Here is a 26,919-nt window from a genome sequence, read left to right as displayed (position 1 = left end):
CTTTAGAAAATGCCCGTGTCCCACTCCCAAAGAGTCTGATCTTCATATGGGGTGTGGCTTGAGCCTCAGGATTTTTAAAAAGCTTCCCAGGTGATTCTAATGTACAGTCAAGAAACAGGATGGTTGCATGAGGGTTGGTAAGAAAGTTCAAATGAAAGGATCAGACTGACAACACCTGAACACACAGATCGCCCTTCACTTTGGAAGTGGGACAACGTGGGATTGTGAGCCTCATGATAGATGCAACAGGAAGCTCACAGCACTGCCTATGAAGTCTTCTTGCCCAAAGAAAATTGAACCTGAATCTAATCAAACCTCTAGATGGAACTACCAATTACAGAAAATGTAAGAGAGAGAACAACATGTTAAAAGACAACATAGGAAATAACCAGCAAAACAAGATTGTTGAAAATTCTACCAAATGACCCAATTACTTTCATAAATAAATTTCATGGATGGAGAGGGGGTACTCTTAAAATTTAAAAAGCTTTAAAAGATGTACCTATTAACTGCAATACATAGACCTTGTCTGGATACTGATTCAAATCAACTTTTTTTTTCCAAAAAAAAAAAAAAAAGAAGCAAACAATTTTGAGATAATTACAGAAAAGTGCCCACAGACAGGATACTAATAAGGAATTATTATTAATATTGTCAAGTATGTTAATGGTATTATAGTTAGGTTTTTTTAATTCCTTATCTGTTGGAGATACACAATGAAATATTCATAGTAAAATGGTGTCAGATATGGAATCACAGTAAAATGATTTCATAGATGGAATTAGCTTTAAAATTCTCAAGCATAAAAACAAGTAGGGGAGTAGATGAAATCAGCATGATAAAATATTACTAACTGCTGAGTCTGCGTGATAAGTATATGGGGATTAGTTATGTATATTTTTGTGTACATTTTTAAATTTCCATAAAAATTTTTTAAATATTAGAGTCAAAGGTTAATAAAATTCTATTTTGTACTTCTGCCCCAAAGAAAACAATGTAATTGGCATCACTTTTTCATTCCCAATTTTAAGAGACTATAATGGAGCATGTTATTTAGTGAGGGAGGCAATCAGAGGAAACTTGGAAAAAAATGAACATGTCATCTTACTAATACTGAGCACTTACTCTGTGCTAGCCACTGCACATATATTGTTTAATTGTTCCACTCAGTAAAAATAGGGATGAAAGTATTTCTTCCCATTTCATGAGTGCAGAAACTGAGGCCCCCAAAACTGTCCATCTTGCCTGAGGTCCCATAGCTAGTGTTTGGTAAAGCCATGGTTCTTACTAAGGTCTGCCCAGTAGTCAAAGAATGGAGCATCGCATCTACATTAGGTTCTGAAAATACAAAAATAAAGCAGTCAGACATACTTCTTTCCCCTAAAGGGTTGCTTCCATTCAGTAATATATATCTGGGTAATAGTTTTTCAGCTATGAATAAACACTACGATGCTACTGCAAAAAGTTCAAAGAAGACAGGAAAGATCTCACTATCAGAAATGCTACAAGAGTTTATTTTGCTATTCTTTTTCCAAGACTATCAATGGGGATGCTGATTAAACAGAATGAGAAGATACATGCTACAAAGTGGATGAGTCTTGAAAACAATGCTAAGTGAAAGAAGCCAGTCACAAAAATTACCTTGTTGTGTGATCTCATTCATAGGAAATATCCAAAGTACGTGAATCCATAGAAACAAAAAGCAGATTGGTAGTTGTTAGGGGCTGGATGAGTGGGAAATGGGGAGTGACTGCTTAAGGGGTACAAAGTTTCCTCTGAGAGTGATGAAAATGTTTTGGAACTGGATAGAGGTGGTGATCACACAACACCATGAATGTTCTAAGTGCCACTGAATTGCTCACTTTATTTTTTTTCTTTGATACATAATATTTGTACATATTTATGGGTACATGTGAGTACATTTTACCTGCATAGAATGTGTAATGATCAAGTCAGGGTATTTGGAGTGCCCATCACTTTGAATATTCATTATTTCTATGTGTTGGTAACATTTCAAGTCCTTTCGTCTAGCCGCTTTGGAATATACAATATACTGTTGCTAACTGTAGTTACTATAATCTGCTATTGAGCCTTGGAGCTTATTTCTTCTATCTAATTGAGAATTGTTCACTTTAAAATGGTTAGTTCTACACTAGGTGAATTTTATCTCAATTTAAAAAAAATGTTTAAGGATGAGAAGCTAAGCGGGGGGGTGGGGGGAATAACTAAAACAGAAATGGTATAAATTTGAGAGCTGGTAGAAAGAAGCAACAGGATTTGTGCTTACAAGTTGGCTAAGAGGAAGGACTGAGATTTCTGATTTGGTTGTCTGAACAGTTGGCTGTTTTCACAGAATGATATAATCTGCACTTAGGTAACATGGGACTTCAGAAAAATGAGAACCCAGTGAAGCTTTGTTCGTTTCCTCAGGTTTCTACATTTTAAACAGAACAACACATTGGTAAATTAAGGAATGCCCTAAATACAGTATAACCGGATGATATCAAGGCATTGCTAAATATCTCATGGTCTCCTTGCAGGCAAAATGGAGAATTTAAATCATAGTTCCATGGAGTTTATCCAAAGTAGAAAAACTAGACCAAAAATCTATTAGTCAGTGAACTGACTGGCACTTAACAAAAGACTCACTGCTTAGAAGTTTCTCCCTGAATATTTCTGTTCAATAGATAAACTTGGAAGGGCATCTCCAAAGGATAAGCAAATTGGCTGATTCCAGTTCCCTTTTTTTGAGCATATCCATTAATAATCCCCCTAAAATAATAAAACTAAAAAACAAACTTATCTTAATCCAGTCTGTCACTGATGGACATTTGGGTTGATTCCAATTCTTTGCTATTGTGGATTAAGCAAATGTGGCACATATACACCATGGAATACTATGCAGCCATAAAAAAAGGATGAGTTCGTGTCCTTTGTAGGGACATGGATGCAGCTGGAAATCATCATTCTCAGCAAACTATCACAAGAACAGAAAACCAAACACCGCATATTCTCACTCATAGGTGGGAATTGAACAATGAGATCACTTGGACACAGGAAGGGGAACATCACACACTGGGGCCTATTGTGGGGAGGGGGGAGTGGGGAGCGATAGCATTAGGAGATACACCTAATGTAAATGACGAGTTAATGGGTGCAGCACACCAACATGGCACATGTATACGTATGTAACAAACCTGCTCGTTGTGCACATGTACCCTAGAACTTGAAGTATAATAGTAAAACAACAAACTTATCAAGTTATGAATGATATACAGATAGAAACAGCAGTTGATACACTGAATGAAACAAGTGACATTTTTAAAGGTTGTCTGAGATGCCATTCTAAGGAATTAGTCCTAAATTTAGGGAGAAGGCATTATGCAAAAGATGTTAATCATAGTAATAGCTATAACAACACAACCTAAATATGCAACTATAGAGAAATGTTTAAGTAGTATCTCCTGTGCCACCACTAGAAGAATATGTAATAATAGTGAATATTCTTTTTGTTTGTTTGTTTTGTTTTTTGAGATAGAATCTCACTCTGTCGCCCAGGTTGGAGTACAGTGGCGTAATCTCGGCTCACTGCAACCTCCGCCTTCCAGGTTCAAGTGATTCTCCTGCTTCAGCGTCCCAAGTAGCTGGGATTACAGGTGCCCGCCACCACACCCAGCTAATTTTTTGTGTTTTTAGTAGAGATAGGGTTTCACTAAGTTGCCCAGGCTGGTCTTAAACTCCTGACCTCAAGTGATCCACCCACCTTGGCCTCCCAAAGTGCTGGGATTACAAGTGTGGGCCACCACGCTCAGCCAATAGTGAATATTCTTGCATAAAGAACATGCAATAATATAAGAAATGCTTATAATAAATGTTAAGAGAAAAAAGAAGAACTCAAATTTTTATAAACATCATTGTTCAAGAATGCCTTTCAAAGCCTATGCATGGGAAAAAAGTCAAGGTGATACATCAAAATGTTAGCAGCGGTTATGTCTGGGTAATGGAAGTAGAACATTTTTTTGTCTTTCTACTGTTGCACTTTATTTTCCAGATTTTTTAAATGAGTATAGATTTTTTAAACAATAATAAACACGTAGGAGGTCCAGAAATATATTTTTTGAAAGCCAGAGCCATGAACCAAAACAACTGAATGGATTTTAATAAGAATAAATGTGAAGTTCTGGGCTGAGGGTTTTTTTGTTTGTCTGTCAAGTTTAGGACTAGAGCAACAGGGCTTAACAACAGTTCCTATGAGGGGGAAAGAAAGACCTAGAAATTAACTGACTAGAAATTCGTTATGAGCCAACAGTGAATGGCTGAGGGGAAAAGATAGCCATGATAGAAACTTTGGATTTCTTAATATAATTTGTATGCAAGACAAAGGCAGTAATAATTTCCCATTGTGCTGCGTGAGTTATACTATACCCAGAATATTGTGTACAACCTTGAACTTAAGCTTCTAAAAAAGATATTGAAAACTGGAGAGCAGCCAGCAGGATGAAGTATTAGAACCACACCTTAGAGCAGTGGTTCTCATACTTGGGCTACATCAGAATCACCAGCAGGACTCATTAAAGTATAGATTCCTGGGGCCTCTTCCAGAGTTACTGATTCTATGGATGTGGGATAGAGCCAAAAATCTGCATTTTTAGCTAGTCCTAGGTGAGGGCAATGCTTCTGGGCTGGGGACCACACTTTGAGACCCACTGGCATTGCAGATAAAAGCACAGACTGTGAAACCAGACCGCTAGGGAGGGAATCCCAGCTCTTCTACCTACTAGCTGTGTGACTTTGGGTAAGTCTGCTCACCCTCTCTGTGCTTCAGTTTCCTCATCTGTATTAAAAAAGAAAAAAAAAAAAGTACCTACCTCATACAGATATTAGGGCATTGAGGCAGCTAATATTTGTGAAGCATTTAGAACATCCAGTCTGACTGTAATGTTGGTTAATTTAATATGAGAAACACTAAAGGTATTGTATCTGAAATAGAAAAAACAGCCGGGCGCGGTGGCTCACGCCTGTAATCCCAGCACTTTGGGAGGCTGAGGCAGGTGGATTACTTGAGGTCAGGAACTCAAGACCAACCTGGCCAACATAGCAAAACCCCATCTCTACTAAAAATACAAAAATTAGCCGGGCACGGTGGCGCACGCCTGTGGTCCCAGCTACTCGGGAGGCTGAGACAGGAGAATCGCTTGAACCCAGGAGACAGGGGTTGCAGTAAGCCAAGATTGCACCACTGCACTCTAGCCTGGGCCACAGAGCAAGACTGTCTCGAAAAAAATAAAGAAAGAAAAAAGGAAAACATTTAAACATCTTCAAATGTTGGAAGGGCTTTTATGTGGAAGACTTAACCTGGGTAGTTCCTGGGGACAGATGTAGAGTCAAGGGGCAGAAATGACCAAGAGCGAGCCTTTGGATCTCTCTCAAGAAGGGCTCTTTAGCAGAGACAGCAACGGTAGAGTAGGTGGCCTGGCTGGATTCTGGGTGTCCTAGTACTCACTCAGGGGACCCACCTGTGAGAAATGGTGAAAAGGGGACTCCAGTAAGAGGTAAGACAATAACTTAACGAACATTATACCCTTCTATTAACACAGGCTTGGCATAAGGAAATTTTCACTTGTAATCACCTAGAGCTCTCAAAGCACAGGCCCCAGACCAGAAGCATCAGAATCGCCTGAGAACTTGTCAGAAATGCAAATATCCAGGCTCTACCTCAGCCCTACTGAATCAGAAATTCTAGGGGCGGGGCTGGCAATTCGTGTTTTAACAAGCCCTTCAGATGGTACTGATGCATGCTCAAGTGTGAGAATGAATGACCTAAAGTATCCCCTTATATGACATTTACATGAGGCTCTAGAGCATGGAAACTCACTCCGATAAGATATCACATGTACTATGCCTTTAATAAATATATGTTGGCTGGGTGTGGCAGTGGCTCACACTGTAATCCCAGCACTTGAGGAGGCTGTAGTTGGCAGATCAGTTGAGGCCAAGAGTTTGAGACCAGCCTGGGCAACATAGTGAGATCCCATCTCTACAAGAAAAAATTAAAAGAAGCCACTTAGCTTGATGTGGGGGCACACACCTATAGTTCCAGATACTCAGGAGGCTAAGGTGGGTGGATCGCTTGAGCCCAGGAGTTTAAGGCTGCAGTGAGCTACGACTGTAACACTGCACTCCAGCCTGGGCAACAGAGCAAGACTTTAACTCGAAAAAATAAAAAAATATATGCATCAAACTCCCACTTATACCAGATATTTACTTTTGTGTTTAAAATATATATCACAATGACAATACTGAATTTGTTCAAAACCACAAAATCCAAAATCCAGAGAAAAGCAATGCATCCCCTCCAACGCCCTCTCAGCAGGGGCTGCCCACAAATATCCCTCCTCTCACCATCTGGTCCAGCCAAATCCTCCCCTCCCAGAGGCACAGCAGTTTGGACCACATGGCTGACAACTGGGGGAGCCTTTCTCATGCTCCAGGTATTCTTCTAAGTAGTTTAGGCATACTGGCTCTTTTAATCCTCATAACAAATCTTCTGAGATAGGGACCAATCTCCCCAGTTTACGGACGTGAAAACTGAGGGTGGAAGAAGTTAAGTAATTTCCCAAGGGTCATACAGCCAATAAGGTGTAGAAGTTGGGCTTGGAAACTAGGCAGTCTCTCACCTGTCTATTCTCCTGACCTCTATATTGTACTTCCCGTTGAGGCCAGTGAGAGGAAAGAGATACAAGTATGAAGGCCGCCATCTTGGCCTGCATGTGTGTGAGAGAGACTGAGAGACATGGAGCCAGAGAGAAGGGACAAGCTCGGGAAGGTGGCACATGGGAGGGAGCCACAGCCTGCAGTTTCCATGTTGGTCTACCAGTCACTGTCCCTGGTGAGCCCTGAAGTGGATGCCAGATGCAGGGTGACTGCATTCTTGAGCGGTTATGCAAATGTGCTAGAATCTGTAACTGGAAAGGTCAGAAGACAGTTTGATGAAAGCCCTTCCCTTTGTTTTCTCCTACAAAACAATTTAAAATGCACAGTGAGGTGAAGCAGGAGTGAAGGTACCAAGGGGAAGTGACAGCCAGATGCGGAGTTGGGATTAGTAAGGAAGGAAGAGGAAGACTTGCCACAAGGCTGCAAGACAGGGTGTGGGAACAACACAGAGGAAGAGAAAAAGGGGCAGAGTAGGTACTTCCCAAGTAAGGCGCCCTCACATGTCATGTTTGGGCTCAGCAAAAGCCTCCTCCCCTAGACTCCCAGGACCACTTTGCATCTCCATCACATTACCTAATACTTCTCTAGGTCAGCCCTGCATCCGTGGCCTCCTGTGCTCTCCTAGGAGCCTGAAGGCCCCCGCAGAAAAGGGACTGCGGATGCTCATCTCTGAGTCCAAATCCTGGCTTGGCACCTGGCATGCTGTTGGTGTGCTAGAAACGTTTGTGGCATTGAGCCTGCTGAAGCGGGGCTAGTAACCAGACTCGGTGAAATTTGCTGTTGCCTTACAGGCAAGGAAGCATTAGGAAAGCGTATACCCCCAGGGGCTGTGTCCTAGTTGGGAATCCCCCAGAAACAGACTCTAAGACAAGGATTCAAGTGCGAGCAGTTCATTTGGGCAGCAAAAGAAACACTGGTAGGAGAAAGAGGAAATATGTAGAGAAAGAAAGGCAGTCAGCAACGAGTATCTTAGCTAGTATAAGAACTCTAGCCCACTGGAAAAGCTCCCAGAGCCCGTGTGGAACATGCACTAGAGGGATGAGGGAGCGGGGGCCACACACAACAACTCCCATCAACTGTTGGGTGAGGACTTCTGAGGAAGGCGTGGCCATTCCCCATCCTTTGGGCCCCCTTTATGAGCAGCAAAGCAGGCTGTAGCAGGGGGAGAATGCTCTTAGCCAAAATGCAGGTGGCTGCAGTTGGAAGTCAGGCAGGTGTGCTGTGAAGTGGTAAGGACAAGGCAGGGGTTCCCAACCTTTTTCATGCAGCAGAATCACCAGGTAAAACACAAGACAATGAGCCCTACTCCCAGAGCTCAGCAGGTAGGGATGCAAAAATGTGCATCTCTAATGAGTTCCCAGGGACCACTGCTGCTACTGGTCTGGAACCACACCTTGAGAACCACCAGGCTCAGGAAATAGGCAGGGCCCTGACTGAATACCTGGGAGAAATCCAGTACCTAGGCCTGGTAGAGCTTAGAAACAAAGCCAAAGAAGTGAGCTACACCTCTGTTTTGCCCTCTGCAAGAAAACTCTCCCCACCTCACTCAAAGCCTGTGTGTGGGAGTTAAATGCCAATAAACTTAGGACCATGCAGCCGACTTCTCTGCACCTGCTGTGGCCAAGGTTAAGGCCACTCCCTCACAGCATCGTTAGGATGCCACCTCCCTGTGAGTCCCATCCTGCTATTTTTCTTTGGATGTGACCTGACAAACTTAGGTCCCAGGGGCAAAGAGCACAAAGAAACAAATAATCCCGAAGGGATCCAGCTTTTGGTTATATAGTCAAATCCAGCTGGAGATAAGCCAAGCTCAGGAAGTTGCTCCTCCTGATCTGACGCTCTCCTGCCAAGCCTCAGTCAGAATCCTGATGTAGCGACCTTGAGATCCTCCTCTTCTACTCTGGCAAGGGCAAATCCTCCAGAAGCCACCCCTAAAATCATTATTTTATCACCTGACACTCATTCAACAGCTGTGGTCACCAGAAAAATAACAGATGCCCTGTCCTGTGCTGCTTATTTACAATAAGAGCACATGCTTGCAGGGAACAGGGGGTGCTTATTTCACAATACTGAATTTCCACTTGAAACCTACACCATCAGTTTCACAATACAAAAACCACTCATGACCTCTTAAGAGATGAGCAGGACAAGGCAGGGAGACACAGATAACAAATTTACCCTTCACGGGAGCAGAGGCGTCCTCATTTATCTTTTACAGTGATCACCCCTAGCAAAGAATATGACAAAGCCACATCCACACACTTCCATTTTGAGACGAGGTCACTGCTACAAAAGCCAAGGTATTAGGCCTCAGAGCACTGCAGCTTTCTGTACCTGCCCGGTTCAGGAGGTCGGTCACTATGGAATGCTGAGGTTAACACTTCTTAGGAGGCTCTGCAATTAGCTGCGGTCCAGAGCTTCATGGTGAAGGCAAGAAAAGCTTCTCCCTTTCACAAATCAGAACATTTTTCCAGCTTTCCCAATGGGTTGCCAAGTGACTCAGCATTGGCCCAGTGTGGGCACTATTATTGATGAGAAATCTTCCGCCTGGGTGATATACTGCATACAACACATGCCCAAAGAACAGTGCCAAGTCATACCAGGAAGAGCAGGCGAGTTATTCACCTCCACTTCAAATGCAGGCAAATCCTTTTCTTAATGCAGGGGCTACTCTGTATCAGAAAGACAAAGCCCTAAGATAGTGAGAGATTTCCATCTAAGATTCAAGGAATTATTAGGCAGAGTCTCTCCTTTCTTGTTGACTATTAAAAGGCAATCAAATCGAGGACAGCAGAGAAAAAGGGCAAGAAAATTTTTTTTTTTTCAAAAACAACCCCGGAGTAGAAAGCTGCATAAAAGCTTTCAATGCCGCAAGTGTTCTTTGTGAGTACCACGAGCTCCACCCAGAGGTCATTTTCAGAACTGCATGTTCATTTAATTTTCAAAAAAAAAAAAAAAAAAAAAAATTTGTATTTTCTGGGGGTCCCGGGAAGGACCCACTTCAGAGAACTGCTGAAATTGCTTCGACAACATCCATCTTTCTTGCATTTCGTTAAAGAAACTTCTCTGAACTCTGAAATGCAAGATATAGTCGGGGAACTTTGTGAGATCTAATTTGCCTTTGATATTTGTACCTGTCGTGGAACTAGCAGAGTTCCTGGCAGGTTGAACTCAACTCAAAGAAAGTAGAGTGTTCAAAGAGCGCTTTTAGAAGAAAAACTGACAGCTCTCATTGAAATAAAATAGAAGACTGGAGAGCAACTCGGGAGGCAAACAGGAACATGTCTAATATTAGAAGAACTGAGAATAGTCCTGCTTCAAGAAGGACCCACGGGCCACTTGCCGAGAAGGGCCAACTGTGAGGCACCCACTCCCTTATGCAACTCAGAAGAACTCCCTGAGGCAACTGCAATCCATACTGCTCAAAGAACTGACTTCCCAGAACATTCCCCTGGCATCCAGCTATTCATAACACGTTACCCCCAACACGCATACATACATATACACACCACCCCACCCTCCACCCTGGTGGTCCTGTACTAATTCATGCAAGCACCTATTCGGTCCACATGAGGTCAGGCGAGGATAAAGAGCCCTTAAGACTAAGCGCTCAACTGCCCAGGGCAAGACACATCCTGTTCCACAGCCAGTTTGTGGTAACAAGCTAGCTCAGCAAATAAATGAAGCCTTCATAAAACAACAATATGTTGGTGTTGAAAGTTGTCCACTATCTGGAGAGTTTTCCATCACAGCCCATGTGCTCTTGCCTTCATCAGCTTGTGCCTTATGTGACTGAAGACAGCTTTGACAGATTTTTGAAGGGGAAACAAAAAATCAAAACTACCCTTTGTCTTCCTCCAACACTGCCTTGCCACCTACCATCCCAGTTCTTCCTTCATTATAAACACTGAACAAACAGCCTTTTCACATCTATTGACAAAAGTATCTATGGCAATGTTTATCCATCTCCAGTACCATGAGTTTAAAGCACTAGAAAATATCCTTGCTAAACCTCTACGTGTTCTCATTTCAACAAGGTTAAGCATTCCCAGAATGCTGCCCCCTTTATTTCTTGACCATAAGGCAAAAGTATTTGTGCTCAGTATGACTCAATATGACTCCAAGCAGTGTTTCCCCAGACCTGCCTAGTGATAACAATCACCTGGAGACTGGCTAAACTGACAGATGTTCAGCCTGCATCCATGATCCATTAACCCAGGCCTTGCTGGGAAGGGGCCCAGAAAGCCAGAGCGTCCAGGCAACTCAGGTGATTGCTATACTCAGGAAGCTTTCTAAAATACCTCTAGATACAAGAAACGCTCCTCATTTCAGAATCTCTCAGCTGCAGAGTAGCATCCATCAAGAGTCTAGCAGGTGTGCTCTACCCACTTGAATTCCAGCTCTATCAGAATCTCTCGAATTCAAAATGCGTCCCATTCATTCATTTATTCAGAGACGGAGTCTCACTCTGTCACCCAGGCTGGAGTGCAGTGGCACGATCTCAACTCGCTGCAACCTCTGCCTCCTAGGCTCAAGCAATTCTCCCGCCTCAGCCTCCAGAGTAGCTGGGACTACAGACGCATGCGCCACCACGCCCAACTAATTTTTTGTATTTTTAGTAGAGATGGGGTTTCGCCATGTTGGCCAGGCTGGTCTCAAACTCCTGACCTCAAGTGATCCACCTGCCTCAGCCTCCCAACGTCCTGGGATTACAGGCATGAGCCAGTGCGCCCAGCCCGTTTTCTACTTTTAAACAGCATGGCTGTCAATACTTTTCTCCTTTAATCCCTTATTGTGTTGCACAGTATCAGAAAATTTTACAAGGCCCAGCAAGTGTCCACTTCTATTAGGAAATACTTTCGTAGTCCTAAGCAATGTTAGAACACTGGTCTAGAGTCTAGAAGTATACTATTTGGGTCATTTGTGCCAAATGATGGGTCAGGGAGGAGATATGCTTGGTTACAGGAAAGGATTTGCCCCAGGACATTTGCACGCATCATGCACAGAGCAGAAGGACATGTGACCAATATGGGTTTTCTTCTTCTTGGTGTCTTAGGGGCTCTTCTTCCAGCTGCTCCCTGTGACTCCCCACTGCTCTGCATTCTGCCATATCCAGTGATGGTTTATGACACAATTCAGCAGGCAGCAAGCCATGTGCCTCTTACAGACGGCAATTAGGAGAAAGGAAAGGCAGAATTACAAGGTATTTGAAAATGCAGTTCGAAAAATTCCGATATTATTTTCTCTTACCTCTTGGTGAAAAAAAAATCTATGTATTCATCCAAAAGCAGACAGCTAACTCTGGGGTCATTCAGAGTCAACAGTTCAGTCAATATAAAAACCAACTATACAGTCAATGTCAAGGATGAAAATCCATTAAACCAGAAGTCTTACTGTTTTCATCAAAAGGAATCCTTACCTTTTCTTTGGCTTTCCTTTTCGTTCCTGCATCCATCCATTCATTTTCTTTCTCTAGCATGTCAATAAAGGCCCAGCGAACGCCCTCAATCAATTCCTCCATCTACAAGAAAATACCCAAAGAGGAAACGTCAAAGCCAAGAAGCTTCAGTCGAGGTTGTCTGGAACAAAATTGGCTTGCATGAGAAATGACTCAATACTCAACATGGTAAGTAAGGGGTTCCTTCAGCTTGACTCCATGCTCTGGCAACACTTCTTTTTCCAGGAAAATTCCCTTTTTTCCACCACTAAAATATAACTAACCAGGCCCAGCATGGTGGCTCATGCCTGTAATCCCAACACTTTGGGAGGCCAAGGCAGGTGGATCACTTGAGCCCAGGAGTTCGAGACCAGCACAGGCAACACGGTGAAACCCCATCTCTATCAAAAATATAAAAATTAGCTGGGCATGGTGGCTCATGCCTGCAATCACAGGACTTTGAGGCTGAGGTGAATGTTTCACTTGGGCCCAGGGGTTCAAGACCAACATGGGCAACATGGCAAAATCCCATCTCTACAAAAAATATAAAAATTAGCTGGGTGTAGTGGCAAATGCCTGTAGTCCCAGCCACTCAGGAAGCTGAGGTGGGAGGATTGCTTGAGCCCAAGAGGTAGAGGTTGTAGTGAGCCATGACCGCACCACTGTACTCCAGCCTGGGCAACAAAGCAAGACCTGTCTCCAAAAATAAATAAATAAATAAATAATATGATAACCATTTCTTTCGATGAGAATAATGTGATGGCCCAGCCGTAAAATGAATTATACAGGTATACAGGGACAGGAATTCACCATAGATTATGACAAACCAATAACTTACCTGTCTGTAGCTACTAAGCTGGTTCATCCTTATCAAAGTACTAACTAATTTTAATCATTTAATAAAGGACTGAGAGAGACAGGCAAAGGCATGGGCTGTGCATTTCAGATAGGTATTGCAGAAGAAAGCGAACAGTTGAAAGAGATAACTGTCAACACAGAGAAACGGGCAGGGAGAGTTAGCACCCCAAAGGACACTTCACCAATATGAATCACACTTATGTCAGGACCCCAGTTCTTTCCAAATTTAGTTCCGTGGGTTAAAATAAATGTTCGGCTGTGCTATATCATCTTCCTACTCTCCTCTCTACTCCTTGGCAGCTCAGAAAAGTCTTGTTATTTCAAATTTAAAAGTGTAGGTATAGGCCAGGAGCAGTGACTCACCCCTATAATCTCAGGACTTTGGGAGGCTGAAGTGGGAGGATTACTTGAGGCCAGGAGTTCGAGACCAGCCTGGGCAACACAAGAAGACCTCATCTCTATAAAAACAAAATTATTTTTAAAAGGCTGGGCATGGTGGCGCCTGCACCTATAGTCCTAGCAACTCAGGAGGCTGAGGCAGGAAGATCACTTGAGCTCAGGAGTTTGAGGCTGCAGTGAGCTATGATTGCACTACTATACTTCAGCCTGGGTGACAGAGTGAGACCTTGTCTCTAAAAAAATAATGAAATAAAATGGTAGGCCTAAAGGGGACTGCTACAGAAAGGTGGTCTTCTGAAAGACCTCTTGCAAAGCATTTGAACAGTAAGGCCACACTCATAGTGAGGATGTGTGTGCCTGGCTTTGCTGCCAGTGTCTGTGGACCAAAAGAGAGGACTAGAGGCAAGGAGCTACTGACATGTCACATTAGAGGCCACCTGCAGCAGTGTGAGGAGGCCCTGCCTGTTCATGGATACGAACCCCTCAAAATCCAGTTCTCCTGCAGAGATGCTTTGGCTTTCTCAATGGGACACCCAAGAAAGAAAAAATACTGGGTTTCGCCCCAGAATGAACTTTTTCATTTGAGAGTATGGTGTTGTCAATCAATTGTTAACATTAATTCTAGAAGAAAAGACGTGGAAATGTTTCCTTGCTTCTATAATAGTCAGCACTAAGCTTAAAATAATGTTTTTCTGTTTAATAAGTTTTCAGCTATGTTTGCAGTTCAATAACAGTTGTGAGGGAACCAGAGCTATAAATCAGTGGGCTGGGTTCCATCATATGTAAATAAGAACAAACAGCAGATGGAAGGGGGTCGGAGGAGCTTCACAGCTATTTCTTCCCAACTTGGCAAAAACATTAAAAGAAGAGAAACTTCAACTTGGGATAAAACACAAACTGTTAGAAGAGCAAAGAGCAAAAGGTCCTTTAAAACTCATTAAGTCAGTGGTTCTTAACTTTGTCTGCCCATTAGAATCTTTGGAGGAACTTTAAAAAAATACCGACAGCTGGGCATAGTCACTCACGCCTGTGATCCCAGCACTTTGGGAGGCCAAGGCGGGCGAATCACTTGAGGTCAGGAGTTCGAGACCAGCCTGGCCAACAGGGTGAAACCCTGTCTCTACTAAAAATACAAAAAAAATAGCTGGGTATAGTGGCAGGCATCTGTAATTCCAGCTACTTGGGAGGCTGAGGCAGGAGAATCGCTGGAATCTGGGAGGCGGAGGTTGCAGTGAGCCAAGATCGCATCACTGCACTCCAGTCTGGGTGACAGAGCAAGACTCCATCTCAAACGAAAAAAAAAAAAAAAGAAAATACTGACAAAAAAATTTTTAAATAAAATAAGAAATCCTGAGACCTGGGCATCGGGATGCTAGTATCATTGTTCTGAGGTCCAGCCTGGGCACTGGGAGGGTTTAAAAAGCTCCCCAGGTAATTCTAATGTGCAGTCAGGGCTGGGACCCACTGGACCAGGGGAAACCATTTATTTGACAGATAAGGAAACTAAGGATCAAGGAGTCTATGATCTGCTCAAGCTCATACAGCTAATGAGGACCAAAGCCAGGACCTGAACAAAGAGCTAAAATAACAGTAGAGAGCTCAGAGCCTCTAGTAGAAACAGAGGATTCCTCCCAAAATCAGAGAGAAATACCAGGGGGTAAAAGGGAATCAACTGAGACATGTAGAAGTCACCATTTCAAACAGAAGACCCACATCAGGAGGATATTAAAATGACAAGGAAATCTCCAGGAACTAGATCTTTTGCCTATTGGCAAGCCTAAGACTTTTTTTTTTTTTTTTTTGAGACGGAGTCTGACTCTGTCGTTCAGGCTGGCTCACTACTCACTGCAACCACCACCTCCCAGGTTCAAGCGATTCTCCTGCCTCAGCCTCCCAAGCAGCTGAGATCATAGACACGCACCACCATGCCAGCTAATTTTTGTGTATTTTTAGTAGAGACAGGATTTCACCATATTGCCCAGGCTGGTCTTTAACCCCTGAGCTCAGATGATCCACCCGCCTCAGCCTCCCAAAGTGCTGGGATTACAGGCATGAGCCACCGTGCCTGGCCCTAAGTCTTTAGGACCTCACCATGTAGCAACATGCATTGGCTGGCCCAACAAGATAAATTATATCTTCCCAAATTAGGGAGGGGCAATGGGAAGGAAAAGAAGTGGGTGGACTCAAAGGAGAGATTTAGTGACCAAACCAATGGAAACCGGTGATTCATTTTATGTGGGAAAATGAGGAAAGTAGAGTCAGATTCATTCCTAGGCTTCAGAAGGGTATGGGCAACCACCGCCATTCAATAAGACTGAGAAAGCTGGAAGAAAAAGAGGGATGGGGACAGAAGCCAAACTAGTGGGATGAAGAGTGTATGGGAAGCGAAGACAGCAAGTCTGCTCAAATTAACTGAGTTTGTCTATGAAGGAGAAAAAGCAAAGATAGGAGAGAAGGAGATGTAGGGTTAAGGGAACGGTCTGAGGGTTTGGAGTTTGGGTTTCATGCATATGCTTGCTGATGCTGCCACTACTGTTTTTGTTGTTGTTGAACAGCTGCGAGATTTGACTACGTTTAAATACCAATAGAAAGGATCCAGCGAAAAGGAAGAGACTGAAAATATGGGACAAAGAAAGCCATGAGTGGTGTCTCAGAGGGCAAAAGAGGTGATAGGATCCAGAGACTATATGGAAGGATTCACCTTACACATGAGACAGACACTTATGAGAGGAGAGAAGATTAAAATGATAGACAGGCATGCAGAAGAACCTAAGATTAGATGTAGAACGTTGAGAGTCCTGGTATAAAGGTGGGTCTTTTCTCCATGGAATAGGATTGAAACCTTCTGCTTAAAGGGAGGTTTCTCTAAAAAATTACATTTCTTCACACATGTGCATCCTGGCAGCATGAACATATTACTAGGAAGAGAGGTACAGTAGTAGCCCCTTATTCACGATTTTGCTTTCCATAGTTTCAGTTACCTGTGGGCAACTGTGGTCTGAAAATATTAAATGGAAAATTTCAGAAATAAACAACTCACAAGTTTTAAATTGCACACCATTCTGATTAGTGTGATGAAGTTTCACGTCATCCCAACCTGTCTGGCCCGGGATGTGAATCACCCTTCATTTGTCCAGCATCTCCATCCTGTATATGCCCACCCAATAGTCACTTGCTAGGTATCTTGGTTATCAGACAGATCATAGGAAGTACAAGCATGAGTTCAGTACCATAAGATACTCTGAGAGAAAGAGAGACCACATTCACATAACTTTTATTACAGTATATCATTATAACTGTTCTATTTTATTATTAGTTATTGGTGTTAATCTCTTACTGTGCCTACTTTATAAATTAAACTTTATGATAGTTATATATGTGTAGGAAAAACATAGTATATATAGAGTTTGGTACTATCTCCAGTCTCATCCACTGGGCTGGGCGGCGGGGTCTTGTAAAGTATCTGTCTCAGATAATGGGGGATTACTATATATACAGATAGGGACAAAGAGGACAATAAAAGGTTCCCTCTCAATACCCTGGCCAGGATGTAGCAATAATAGAAAGCACCCAATAAATAATAAAAGATTGAACATGTCCAAAGAAAATATTTATTTGGGATAAGGTATACAAAAGCAAAATATTTTATTATGTTTTAAAATAAATTAATTCGTCAAAAAAAAAAAGCACTCTCCAAGCTAAAAAGATCTTTGGCAAATTTTGGAATTTTTGGATTCCTATGATGAATCTTAAGGTCATTTTGCTCCTGTTCTCTTTGGGACATTTTTATGGAGTATGTGGTTATTATTAAAATGGGGCTGAGTGTTTCTAGATACTTCTCTCTAAGCAGCTTGGTTTCACAGGACCCTCCCCGTCCAGCATCTCCTAGGCGTTAAAATGGCTATCAAATTCATTAAAATTTAATGCATTTTGAAAAGATTTTCAGGACGGGCACAGTGGCTCACATCTTTAATTCCAGCACTTTGGGACGCTGAGGCGGGTGGATCACCTGAGGTCAGGAGTTCGAGACCAGCCTGACCAACATGGTGAAACCCCATCTCTACTAAATACAAAAAAAGAAATTAGCCAGGCATGGTGGCACATGCCTGTAACCTCAGCTACTTGGGAGGCTGAGACAGGAGAATCGCTTGAACCCGGGAAGCAGAGGTTGCAGTGAGCCGAGATTGCACCATAGCACTCCAGCCTGGGCAACAGAGCAAGACTCTGTCTCTAAATAAATAAATAAGAAAAGGTTTTCAAAGTTCTTTGTCTGCAACCCGTTGATTGGCATTCTAAATGAAAATAAAAAGAGGCAAAAAAGATTTCAGCCCACTGCCAGAGTGAAAAATGACAAATAGTTTATTCACATGCCACTTCCTTCCTCCTCTGCCTTTTCTTCCACCTCCTCCCCTGCCGCCACCACCTCTGTCTTCCCTGAATCCACACTTCGGTAACTCTCTTTGTGGCTCTCTCACATTTGTCAAAACGTGGGTAAATCACTTTTTGTTTTCCCATGAGCCTCAGCTGCTCTTTGCCCTTGTCTTCTCTGGCACCTCCACTCCCCACAACATCCCCCATCTCAGGTTCTCAATTTTTTTCTTTTTCTTTTTTCTCTCTCTCTCTTTTTTTTTTTTTTTTTTTTTTTGCAGACTTTACAGATTTATTGTATAACATTTTCTGTAAAATGGTGTTGAACTACCCCAGCAGACTTCAAGAACAAGGAAAATCTTTGAAGGTGATTAATTTCATTGGTTGACATGTCAATGCAAATAAGAGAAATAATTATTTTAGCATGCTGGAACTAGGAAGATAAATCACTAAACACTTCTGATTTTTATCTTTAGACTACTCTACAGCATCACACAATAATATTGCCTTCAGTCAAGTCAAAAACCTGCTGTAATTTTAAAGTAACAAGAAAAGAGAGAAACAGTATTTCTTCACTAAACTTTGACCTCACACCTCAACCAGGCAGCATATAACATTAATAGAAATCCCTTAAACTGGAAGTCTTAAGGTGAAGTTATCCGTAGGAAATATTTAGAGCCAGTCAAAGGTCAAAATATAACATATAAAAATTAACTCAAGTGTTATTATGGTAAAATCTGCCATATTCAGGCTAAGAGCCCTCTAGGCAAAGCAACATTTTGTTAAATATCTATTTATTTCAGGGGCAGGGCGCGATGGCTCCCACCTGTAATCTCCAGCACTTTGGGAGGCCAAGGTGGGCAAATCATCTGAGGACAGGAGTTCAAGACTAGCCTGGCCAACATGGTGAAACCCCGTCTCTACTAAAAATACAAAAATTAGCCAGCCATGGTGGGGGGCAACTATAATCCCAGCTACTCGAGAGGCTGAGGCACAAGAATCGCTTGAACCCGGGAGGTGGAGGTTGCAGTGAGCCGAGATCACCCCACTGCACTCAAGCCTGGGTGACAGAGCAAGACTCTGTCTTTAAAAAAACAAAAACAAAAACAAAACAAACAAACAAAAAAAACATTTATTTCAGAGTTTATGGAACCACACTATAAAAATATGGTTCATTTGGTTGATCTATGGGCAGTTCTTAGTTCTTTTCCTCAACCAATATTATCTAAAAACAGGTTCTTCTTTATTCATTCTTTGCACCCCAGGATTTTGCCCATAGTGTTCTACGTCAGACACCAGACATTGGTAAGTCACATATGCATAGGCACTTGTTACCCTTCCATCCAGGGCTTGGCTTTAATGAGATGGTTAAAGTAAAGCCCTCTCTTTACTTTAAAGAGAGGGCTCTTCTCTTGCCCTCACCTTACCCTTCCTCCCATCACATGGATGTAAGAATTCTGTACTTTGTATAAATGAGTCATGATGGTTCTATTAATACATTTGAAGGGACATATGCCAACCTTGCTTTAAGGAGGGGTCAGTTTGCCCCATTATCAGTTGTAGTTTTCTTCAAAGCTTTGTCCCTGATAATAAGGAAATCCCACAAGGCAACTCAAATCCCACCTCATACCCATGAATCCCAGACACTTAAACCCACACTTTCAATTCCCTCTCTGAGTTCCTGGGAGGCTTAAAACCAGAATAATACATATATGTGTGTTTAATTGTTGTCTTTTCATTTATATTTATTTGGTCTCCCTAACAAGACCCATAAGCTTTGAGAACAGGAACCGTGATTTAGATCAAATGAGATCATGAATATGTAAGCAAACAAAAAAGTATTCTGCTAATTTAAAATTTTGTTTTATGATTTCATATCTCATGTGATGTGATTTTTCACGATATGAGTCCATATCTCACATTCACACTTAATATTAAAATATAGCAGATGCTCAGTAAATACAAGTTGATCAATTTATGCTTTTTGAAACCTTCAATTGGTACCTAGCAGAGTTGAAACTGAATCAGACCGGGCGCGGTGGCTCAAGCCTGTAATCCCAGCACTTTGGGAGGCCGAGATGGGCGGATCACGAGGTCAGGAGATCGAGACCATCCTGGCTAACCCGGTGAAACCTCGTCTCTACTAAAAAGTACAAAAAACTAGCCGGGCGAGGTGGCGGGCACCTGTAGTCCCAGCTACTCCGGAGGCTGAGGCAGGAGAATGGCATAAACCCGGGAGGCGGAGCTTGCAGTGAGCTGAGATCCGGCCACTGCACTCCAGCCTGGGAGACGGAGCCAGACTCCGTCTCAAAAAAAAAAAAAAAAAAAAAAAGAAACTGAATCAAATATCTTACATATATGCTAACAGATAACAGTTATTCCAATAGTATAAAGAGAAAATATTAACAAACTCACTCATAGAAAATATGGTGTTGTGCAGATATGATCATGAGATTTAACAACATGAAAGCTGAAAAAGGAAAAAAAAATGCATGGTACCTTTTTTAGGTGAAGTCATTTTTGAAAAGAGAGACCTACTCTGATTTAAGAATTCAAAGCCTGAATCCATGAATAGAACTTATCAGTGAGCAGCAAATCCATCTTTATATTAGGGGACAAGGTTCACAGCAAATGTCTCCGGAATGACTGTAGCCTACTACCAAACACAAACGTTAGTGGAAATCAGATGACTCAGTAAGTTAGCCTAGTCCATTCTAAGATAGGTGATGTCAACATGGTACAGCTAGGAATGGTTTAAAAATACAGTACATATCTAGGAGGAATAATTATAGGCTAAGAGTTCTGAAAAAGGAAAGAAAGGAAAAAGAAAAAAATCAGTAAGGTTGATTATGTGCATTAACCTTAAACTAATTTAATGTTAATAAAATTCTTAACGAAAAGGCATAATGTTGAGTAGGCTTTCCTCTTTAATATACTTAGAAGTTATAATATCTGGAAAAAACCATGAGATTAAAATGTTTCCAGTCTTCTCATTGCTCTAGAACAGGGCAAGTTTTCTTGAGTTGTAACCACTTGATTAGTGGAATGTGAAAAATGGAAATCATTGTTAATAATTTATGTGGATAACCCTGAAGAAATAGGCTTTAATCTCAGGGGGACTCTTAAAACTTTTCTTTCTGGCAATTGTCACTTTACTAGAAACACAGACGTTAAATAAATCAATGTACCAATAAATAGTAAATATTCATTAATTCATTACTTATACTGTAACTATTTATAAAAATGACCTTGGATTGGCTCCTGATAAAAAATAATGGCAACAAAATAAGTAAAAAGTGACCTATATTGAAGTGGGACATGTGGTTAAACCAGAAAAACTAAGGATAGTTAGAAAATGCTGAGGTTTCTGGCAGCCAAGTGAGTGAATAAATCATATCAGTTTGTCAGGATTAGCAATGTTACATACCTACTAAACATTTTGGCAAAAGAAGAAAAAATCAAATTATTTGGGCCCAAGTCATGCTATAAAGTGGGTTATTCTGGCGGTACAGGAAGAGTTTCTCATGTCCTTTTATCTAAAGGCATATATTCATAAGACTCAGGTAGATATTTATATTTGCTGGATATGAACATATAGGCTGTGTTCTAATTTTATAACTCATCTTTTCCTGTTTTCCACTTTCCAACTTTAAGAGAGGATGAATCAGAAACCAGAATAATATTTACAAGTCAATCGGTCTCAAATAATCTAGCCTTTGGCTGTGGGTAAATTCTCCCCAGCAAGTAACTATGTCTGGTCACTTCCAACATTCAGATCTGTTGGAAGGCATAAATGTTTTCTTTAGGTAAATGAATTTCTAATACAGGGTCTTCACATTCCATAGGTCTGACCAGATCTGCTTGACAAGACTGTGGCTGATAATATGTGGCAAAGGCAACACTGCCCAATGCTAGCCAGAAATGGAGAAAACAAACAAGAAAGGTGAGCCAATGTGTCATCGTCATAGCAGCATACTGAAGGACAAGGACAAGAGTAAATGTTCACACTTATTTCAAAAGAATTCCCAATGAGCTATCTAAATTACTTGTTTTGCTGGATGTTACTTGACCAAAGATTGCATAAATGAGCTGTCACGACTGGGACCTGATATTTGTTGCAACAAGATTTAGCCTGTAGAGGGTTGTGAAATCTGGACCTATTCTAGAAATTATACGGCTGGGCACGGTGGTTCATGCCTGAAATCCCAGCACTTTGGGAGGCCAAGGAGGGCAGATCACGAGGTCAGGAGATCGAGACCATCCTGGCTAACACAGTGAAACCCCATCTCTACTAAAAATACAAAAAATTAGCCAGGCGTGGTGGCATGCACCTGTGGTCCCAGCCACTTGGGAGGCTGAGGCAGGAGAATGGCGTGAACCTGTAAGGCAGAGGTTGCAGTGAACCAAGATCACACCATTGCACTCCAGCCTGGGCAACAGGGTGAGATTTGGTCTCAAAAAAAAAAAAAAAAGAAAAAGAAAAAAGAAAAAAAGAAATTATACTTGGCTCCTCGAGTAATTTCATGAGACTCTTGTGTGAGCCAGACTTGGCATTAAATGATAGGGTGGGTTCTGGAATGTGGCCAGGGCACTAGCATGAAAAGGATCTTTATTCCAATGAAAGCTACTACACTAGGCATGTATGGAGGAGTAGCAACAGTAAAACCCCCCAGGCACCTCCCTCACTCTACAATAAATTTAAAAGAGGCAATCTAAATGCAGAAGTTGCCACAGCCCATGCCAGGAAGTTGATGTTATAAATTCTATCTTAATTATTAACATTAGGCATGGCAATATTAGCAATAAGAGTAGCTGACATTCACTAAGCACTTGTTGTATACCAGGTATTGTGCTAGGCCTTCTACATAGATTACCTCATTTAATTCTCACCACAAATGAAACAGGGACATACTACTTTTATCCCTATTTGTGATACACAGCACTGAGAGCTTTAATGCCATACCCTTCATTTATCCACACCCTTTACTGTGTGACTTTGCGGATCCTCTCATTAAAAATGCAGAGTTACAGGTGGCTTATACTTGTAATCCCAACACTTTGGAAAGCCAAGGCAGGCAGATCGCTTAAGCTCACGAGTCCAAGACCAGCCTGGACAACATGGCAAAACCCCGTCTCTACAAAAAAGACAAAAATTAGCCGGGCATCATGGCGCACACCTGTAGTCCCAGCTACTCGGGAGGCTAAAGTGGGAAGACGGCTTGAGTCTGGGAGGCGGAGCCTGCAGTGAGCAGAGATCGCACCACTGCACTGCAACCTGGGTGACAGAGCCAGACCTTGTCTCCAAAACGAAAAAAAAAAAAAAAAATGCAGACCCTGTTTCCCTAGTCTGTAAATCTGGGCCAGCCTTGTGACTTGCTTTGGCCAACAAAATGCGGATATTACATTATGCCTGTTCTGAGCCTAGGTCTCAAGAGACCTCACATGTTTCTACTTGCTCACTTGAACTTCTGCCATCACCATGAGAACATGCATAGGCTAGCCGGCTGAAGGAAGTAAGACACATGAAGCAGAGCCGAGTCATTCCAATCACCTCTGCCAAAGCCAGCCTTGATCAGCCAACCCCCAGAAATTCAAGCCAGCCTGGCCAAAATCAGCAGAGCTGCATGGGGGCCGCCACTGACTCCAGATGCATCAGCAGTAACTGCTTATTGTCAGATGCCAGTGAGGCTTTGTGATTGATTGTTACACAGCACTACCATAGCAACAGAAACTCTTGCATCATTTATAAACAGGAAAACAAGCTCAAAGAAGTTAACTGATTTACCCATGTTGGTAAGAGCAGAGCTGGGCTATGAGCTATCAATGCAACTTTGCAGAAAACCAGACATAATTTCTTTATTAGGTCAATATTTTATAAATATATTAAAAAGCCCTTAAAAAAACCAAATCATCATGGTTTGCCTTAATTTGGACAGGTCTTCAGCAACGTTTCTCTGGAAAGTGATCTTTATAATAATAACCAACACCACTTACTAGACAAACAGAAACAGGGGTATTTGGTAGCCAAAGAGAATATCCTTTCTTTCACAGTTTGTGATGAAGGGACCATTGTCTTTATCTGTACAATGGCCTTACTGAGAACAACCCTTGTGAGCAGGTGAATTCGCAAGGAACGAAAACCCTTCAGTATAAGGGCAATGCTATAATGCATGACACTGACTTTCATGTGACTTCTGCCATCAACGTTATAGTTACATCTCATTTACTCAACCACTGAGAGAAACAGTGAGCGAGGGAATTGGAGAACTTAAAGAATATTAATGGCAGTACATCAATTCAATTATCTTAGCTCACTAATGAGGTGAACTTCTAGTGTATTGAGGTTGCAAGTTCAAACTCTGCCACTGCAATTGGACCCACGTGGGTATTTAACTCTTCGACACCAGATGTAGCAGTATGGGGTGGGAGGAGAATTCTTTCTTTAGGATAAGAATTACTACTGGAATTGCTCAGGCAGAGAGCAGCTCAGAAAAAAATGGAAGATATTGTAGGTCATCCATGGCATTACTTGGGAACATGAACAATGTCTTTAAAGAGAAATAGAATAGCCGGCTAGAGTGCAGGAGAAATTAGTGAATTGTTTTACATAGGGAGTCAAGTTTTAGTTCTTCACTTAATAAAGTCTAAATCTGAAGTGTAATAGATTTGCTCTGCTTTAACTAGATTAACCTTCTGCATATAGAATGTTTTAACATATGATAGGAGATCAGTGACTTTAGCTTTGATCTGAGAGCTGACAAAGACTCTCTCCTTGACCAAAGTTTAGTCAGGCTCCTCTGAGCCCTCTTCTCAAGTATGTCTTGCCCTTACCCTCCTCTCAGCCTCCCACCCCCATCCTATCCTTGTCAAGCCTGCCTAGTCCAGTTGTAGCAAGAATCCTGCTAAGTCACTTTAGAAAGAATCCCCATCCTGATCACCTTGGCCTGCCTTCCACAAGAATCCTGTTAAGTTGGTTTAGCAAGAATTTCCCTTCTCCTGATGTCTCCTCTCCATAATTTTCCATCCACTGACCCCCTCATTCTCCTCACTGGCTATAAATCTCCAGCTGTCTTTGCTGTATTTAGAGTTGAGCCTAACCTTTCTCCCTGTTGCAATAGACTTGACACTTCGTGCAATAGTCCTGAATAGTCTTCATTACTATTTTAACAAGTGTCAAAATAATTATTTTCTTCAACTGGGTTTACTCTATAACAAAAATGCAGAAAATTTGAGGGAGCAGCAAAAAATACCTACTGGCGGAGATGAGATATATGAATAAAGGTAAGTAGTCCAGGGACACAGTGTCTACAATGAAACAAACCAAGACATGGTTTATACAGAAGAACTTAGCCCAGCCAAAATGTTCACATGGGAACTTCAACTTTACTGAATTTTCTAGAAACTAGAGATAAAGCAACAAGGCCTTTTTTCCAATCAACGCAATAGAAAAATTTTTCTTTGATGTATGTATTCACATTTCTGCCTTAGTAGAGAATGGTAAACATTTTTTTAAACTTTGATAATAAATCTTACAGAGCCTTTGGGTTACCACTGCAAACATCAGGGATCACTCCTTAGAATGATGTATGTACAAAATATGAGAAATTGAGCTTAGTGTGTAGACTGAGCCAAAGATATAGCTGCAAAGTTGTTCTTAGATTAAATCAATAGTAGCTTGCTTCTTATCATTTCCGTCTCTCTCCTGAGAGTTTTATGAATACAAAAACATGATGTCAACTGGTTGGATTTGAATTAGGTTTCCACTATATTTATATTTAAAATATTGAAATACTAGAAGCCAAACCTATTCCAACTGTTTCCTACCTGTGAAATGTTAAAAAAAAAAATGAAATGTGTGCCTTTTTAAGATCTTAATATTAGAATAAGTAATTTGCTAACAAGGGTAATTATAAGATAAGCCATTAAGAAGGTTCTGATCTCCTCATATTCATAAAATTGGCAAAGATTCAAGTGTCTTCAGAGAGAAGCAAGGAAATGGAACACTGGTTTCCATGTAGATTGTCTGGGCTTGAACCCTACCAAAGCCATTTTCAAGCTGTATGACTCCAGAGAATTTACTTCAACTCTCTGAGCCTGTTTCCTCATCTGGAAAATTAGGGCACTAATAGCAGTAACAGAGTCATTGCGAGGATAAGTGAGTTCGCACACTGAAAGCACTTGGAAGAATACCAGATACCTAATTCAACCTCAGTGAAAGCTAACTGCTACTGTTATTATAATCACCACATTTTAAAACCAATATATCCTGACCATCACAGTCACAACTAGGCCCATGGTGACAATCCCTTCATTCCCTGGCCTTCGTTGGAATCTTCACCTGCCCTACATGGACATGAGTATCTATCTGGGGCACTTACTTCTACATTACAGATATGAATAATAATCATCATCATCATCATCAAACAAGGCCAGGTGCAGTGGCTCATGTCTGTAATCCCAGCACTTTGGGAGGCTGAGGCAGGCAGATCACTTAAAGTCAGGAGTTCAAGACCAGCTTGGCCAACATGAGGAAACCCCATCTCTACCAAAAAAAAAAAAAAAATACAAAAATTAGCTGGACGTAGTGGTGCACACCTGTAATCCCAGCTACTCAGGAGGCTGAGGCACAAGAATGGCTTGAACTCAGGAGGCAGAGGTTGCAGTGAGCCAAGATCATACCACTGCACTTCAGCCTGGTTGATGGAGCAAGACTCTGTCTCAAAAAAAAAAAAAAAAAAAAAGGAAAGAAAAAGGAAAAGACAAGAGTATTAAAAAATAAAAATAAATAAAAGAGAAAATTAGCAATTGATAACTTTAGACATCCTTCCTGAACACAATTAATCCTCTCTCCTGCCATTTAGGTCATGAGCATATGGATCAGGGCTTGTCGTAGTGGAACGAGAGCATCTTCTCTAGTTACGGTGATGATACGTCATCAGTTCTCTGAAGGAGTCCCACTTTCATGTAACTTTCCACAAAAGTAATATTAAATGCTTAGCTAGTGGAATATGTTTTAAAATTATAAATAATCTTCATCTAAATAAGAAAAAATTAAAGAAGTCCTCTGATGGACAAAGTTATGATCTTTAGTTCTGGAGAATGGGGGAAGAAAGGGAGGTAAAGAGGGAGAAAATATTAATATA

At 41.6% G+C, this 26,919-nt stretch overlaps 1 protein-coding gene across 2 annotated transcripts in view; it reads right to left on the bottom strand.

The window, feature by feature from the left end:
- Positions 1 to 26,919, bottom strand: part of PHEX (phosphate regulating endopeptidase homolog X-linked) — a 224,937-nt gene that overhangs the window by 106,242 nt on the left and 91,776 nt on the right. For both annotated transcript variants that reach the window (XM_025372572.1, XM_025372573.1), the window contains exon 12: positions 12,134 to 12,235. In XM_025372572.1, the coding sequence (XP_025228357.1) occupies positions 12,134 to 12,235 (102 nt within the window). The remainder of the gene's footprint in view (positions 1 to 12,133; positions 12,236 to 26,919) is intronic.

This window comes from Theropithecus gelada, chromosome X, assembly GCF_003255815.1.
Source record: "Theropithecus gelada isolate Dixy chromosome X, Tgel_1.0, whole genome shotgun sequence".
NCBI lineage: Eukaryota > Metazoa > Chordata > Mammalia > Primates > Cercopithecidae > Theropithecus > Theropithecus gelada.
This window is presented reverse-complemented; position numbering and strand designations above follow the sequence as displayed.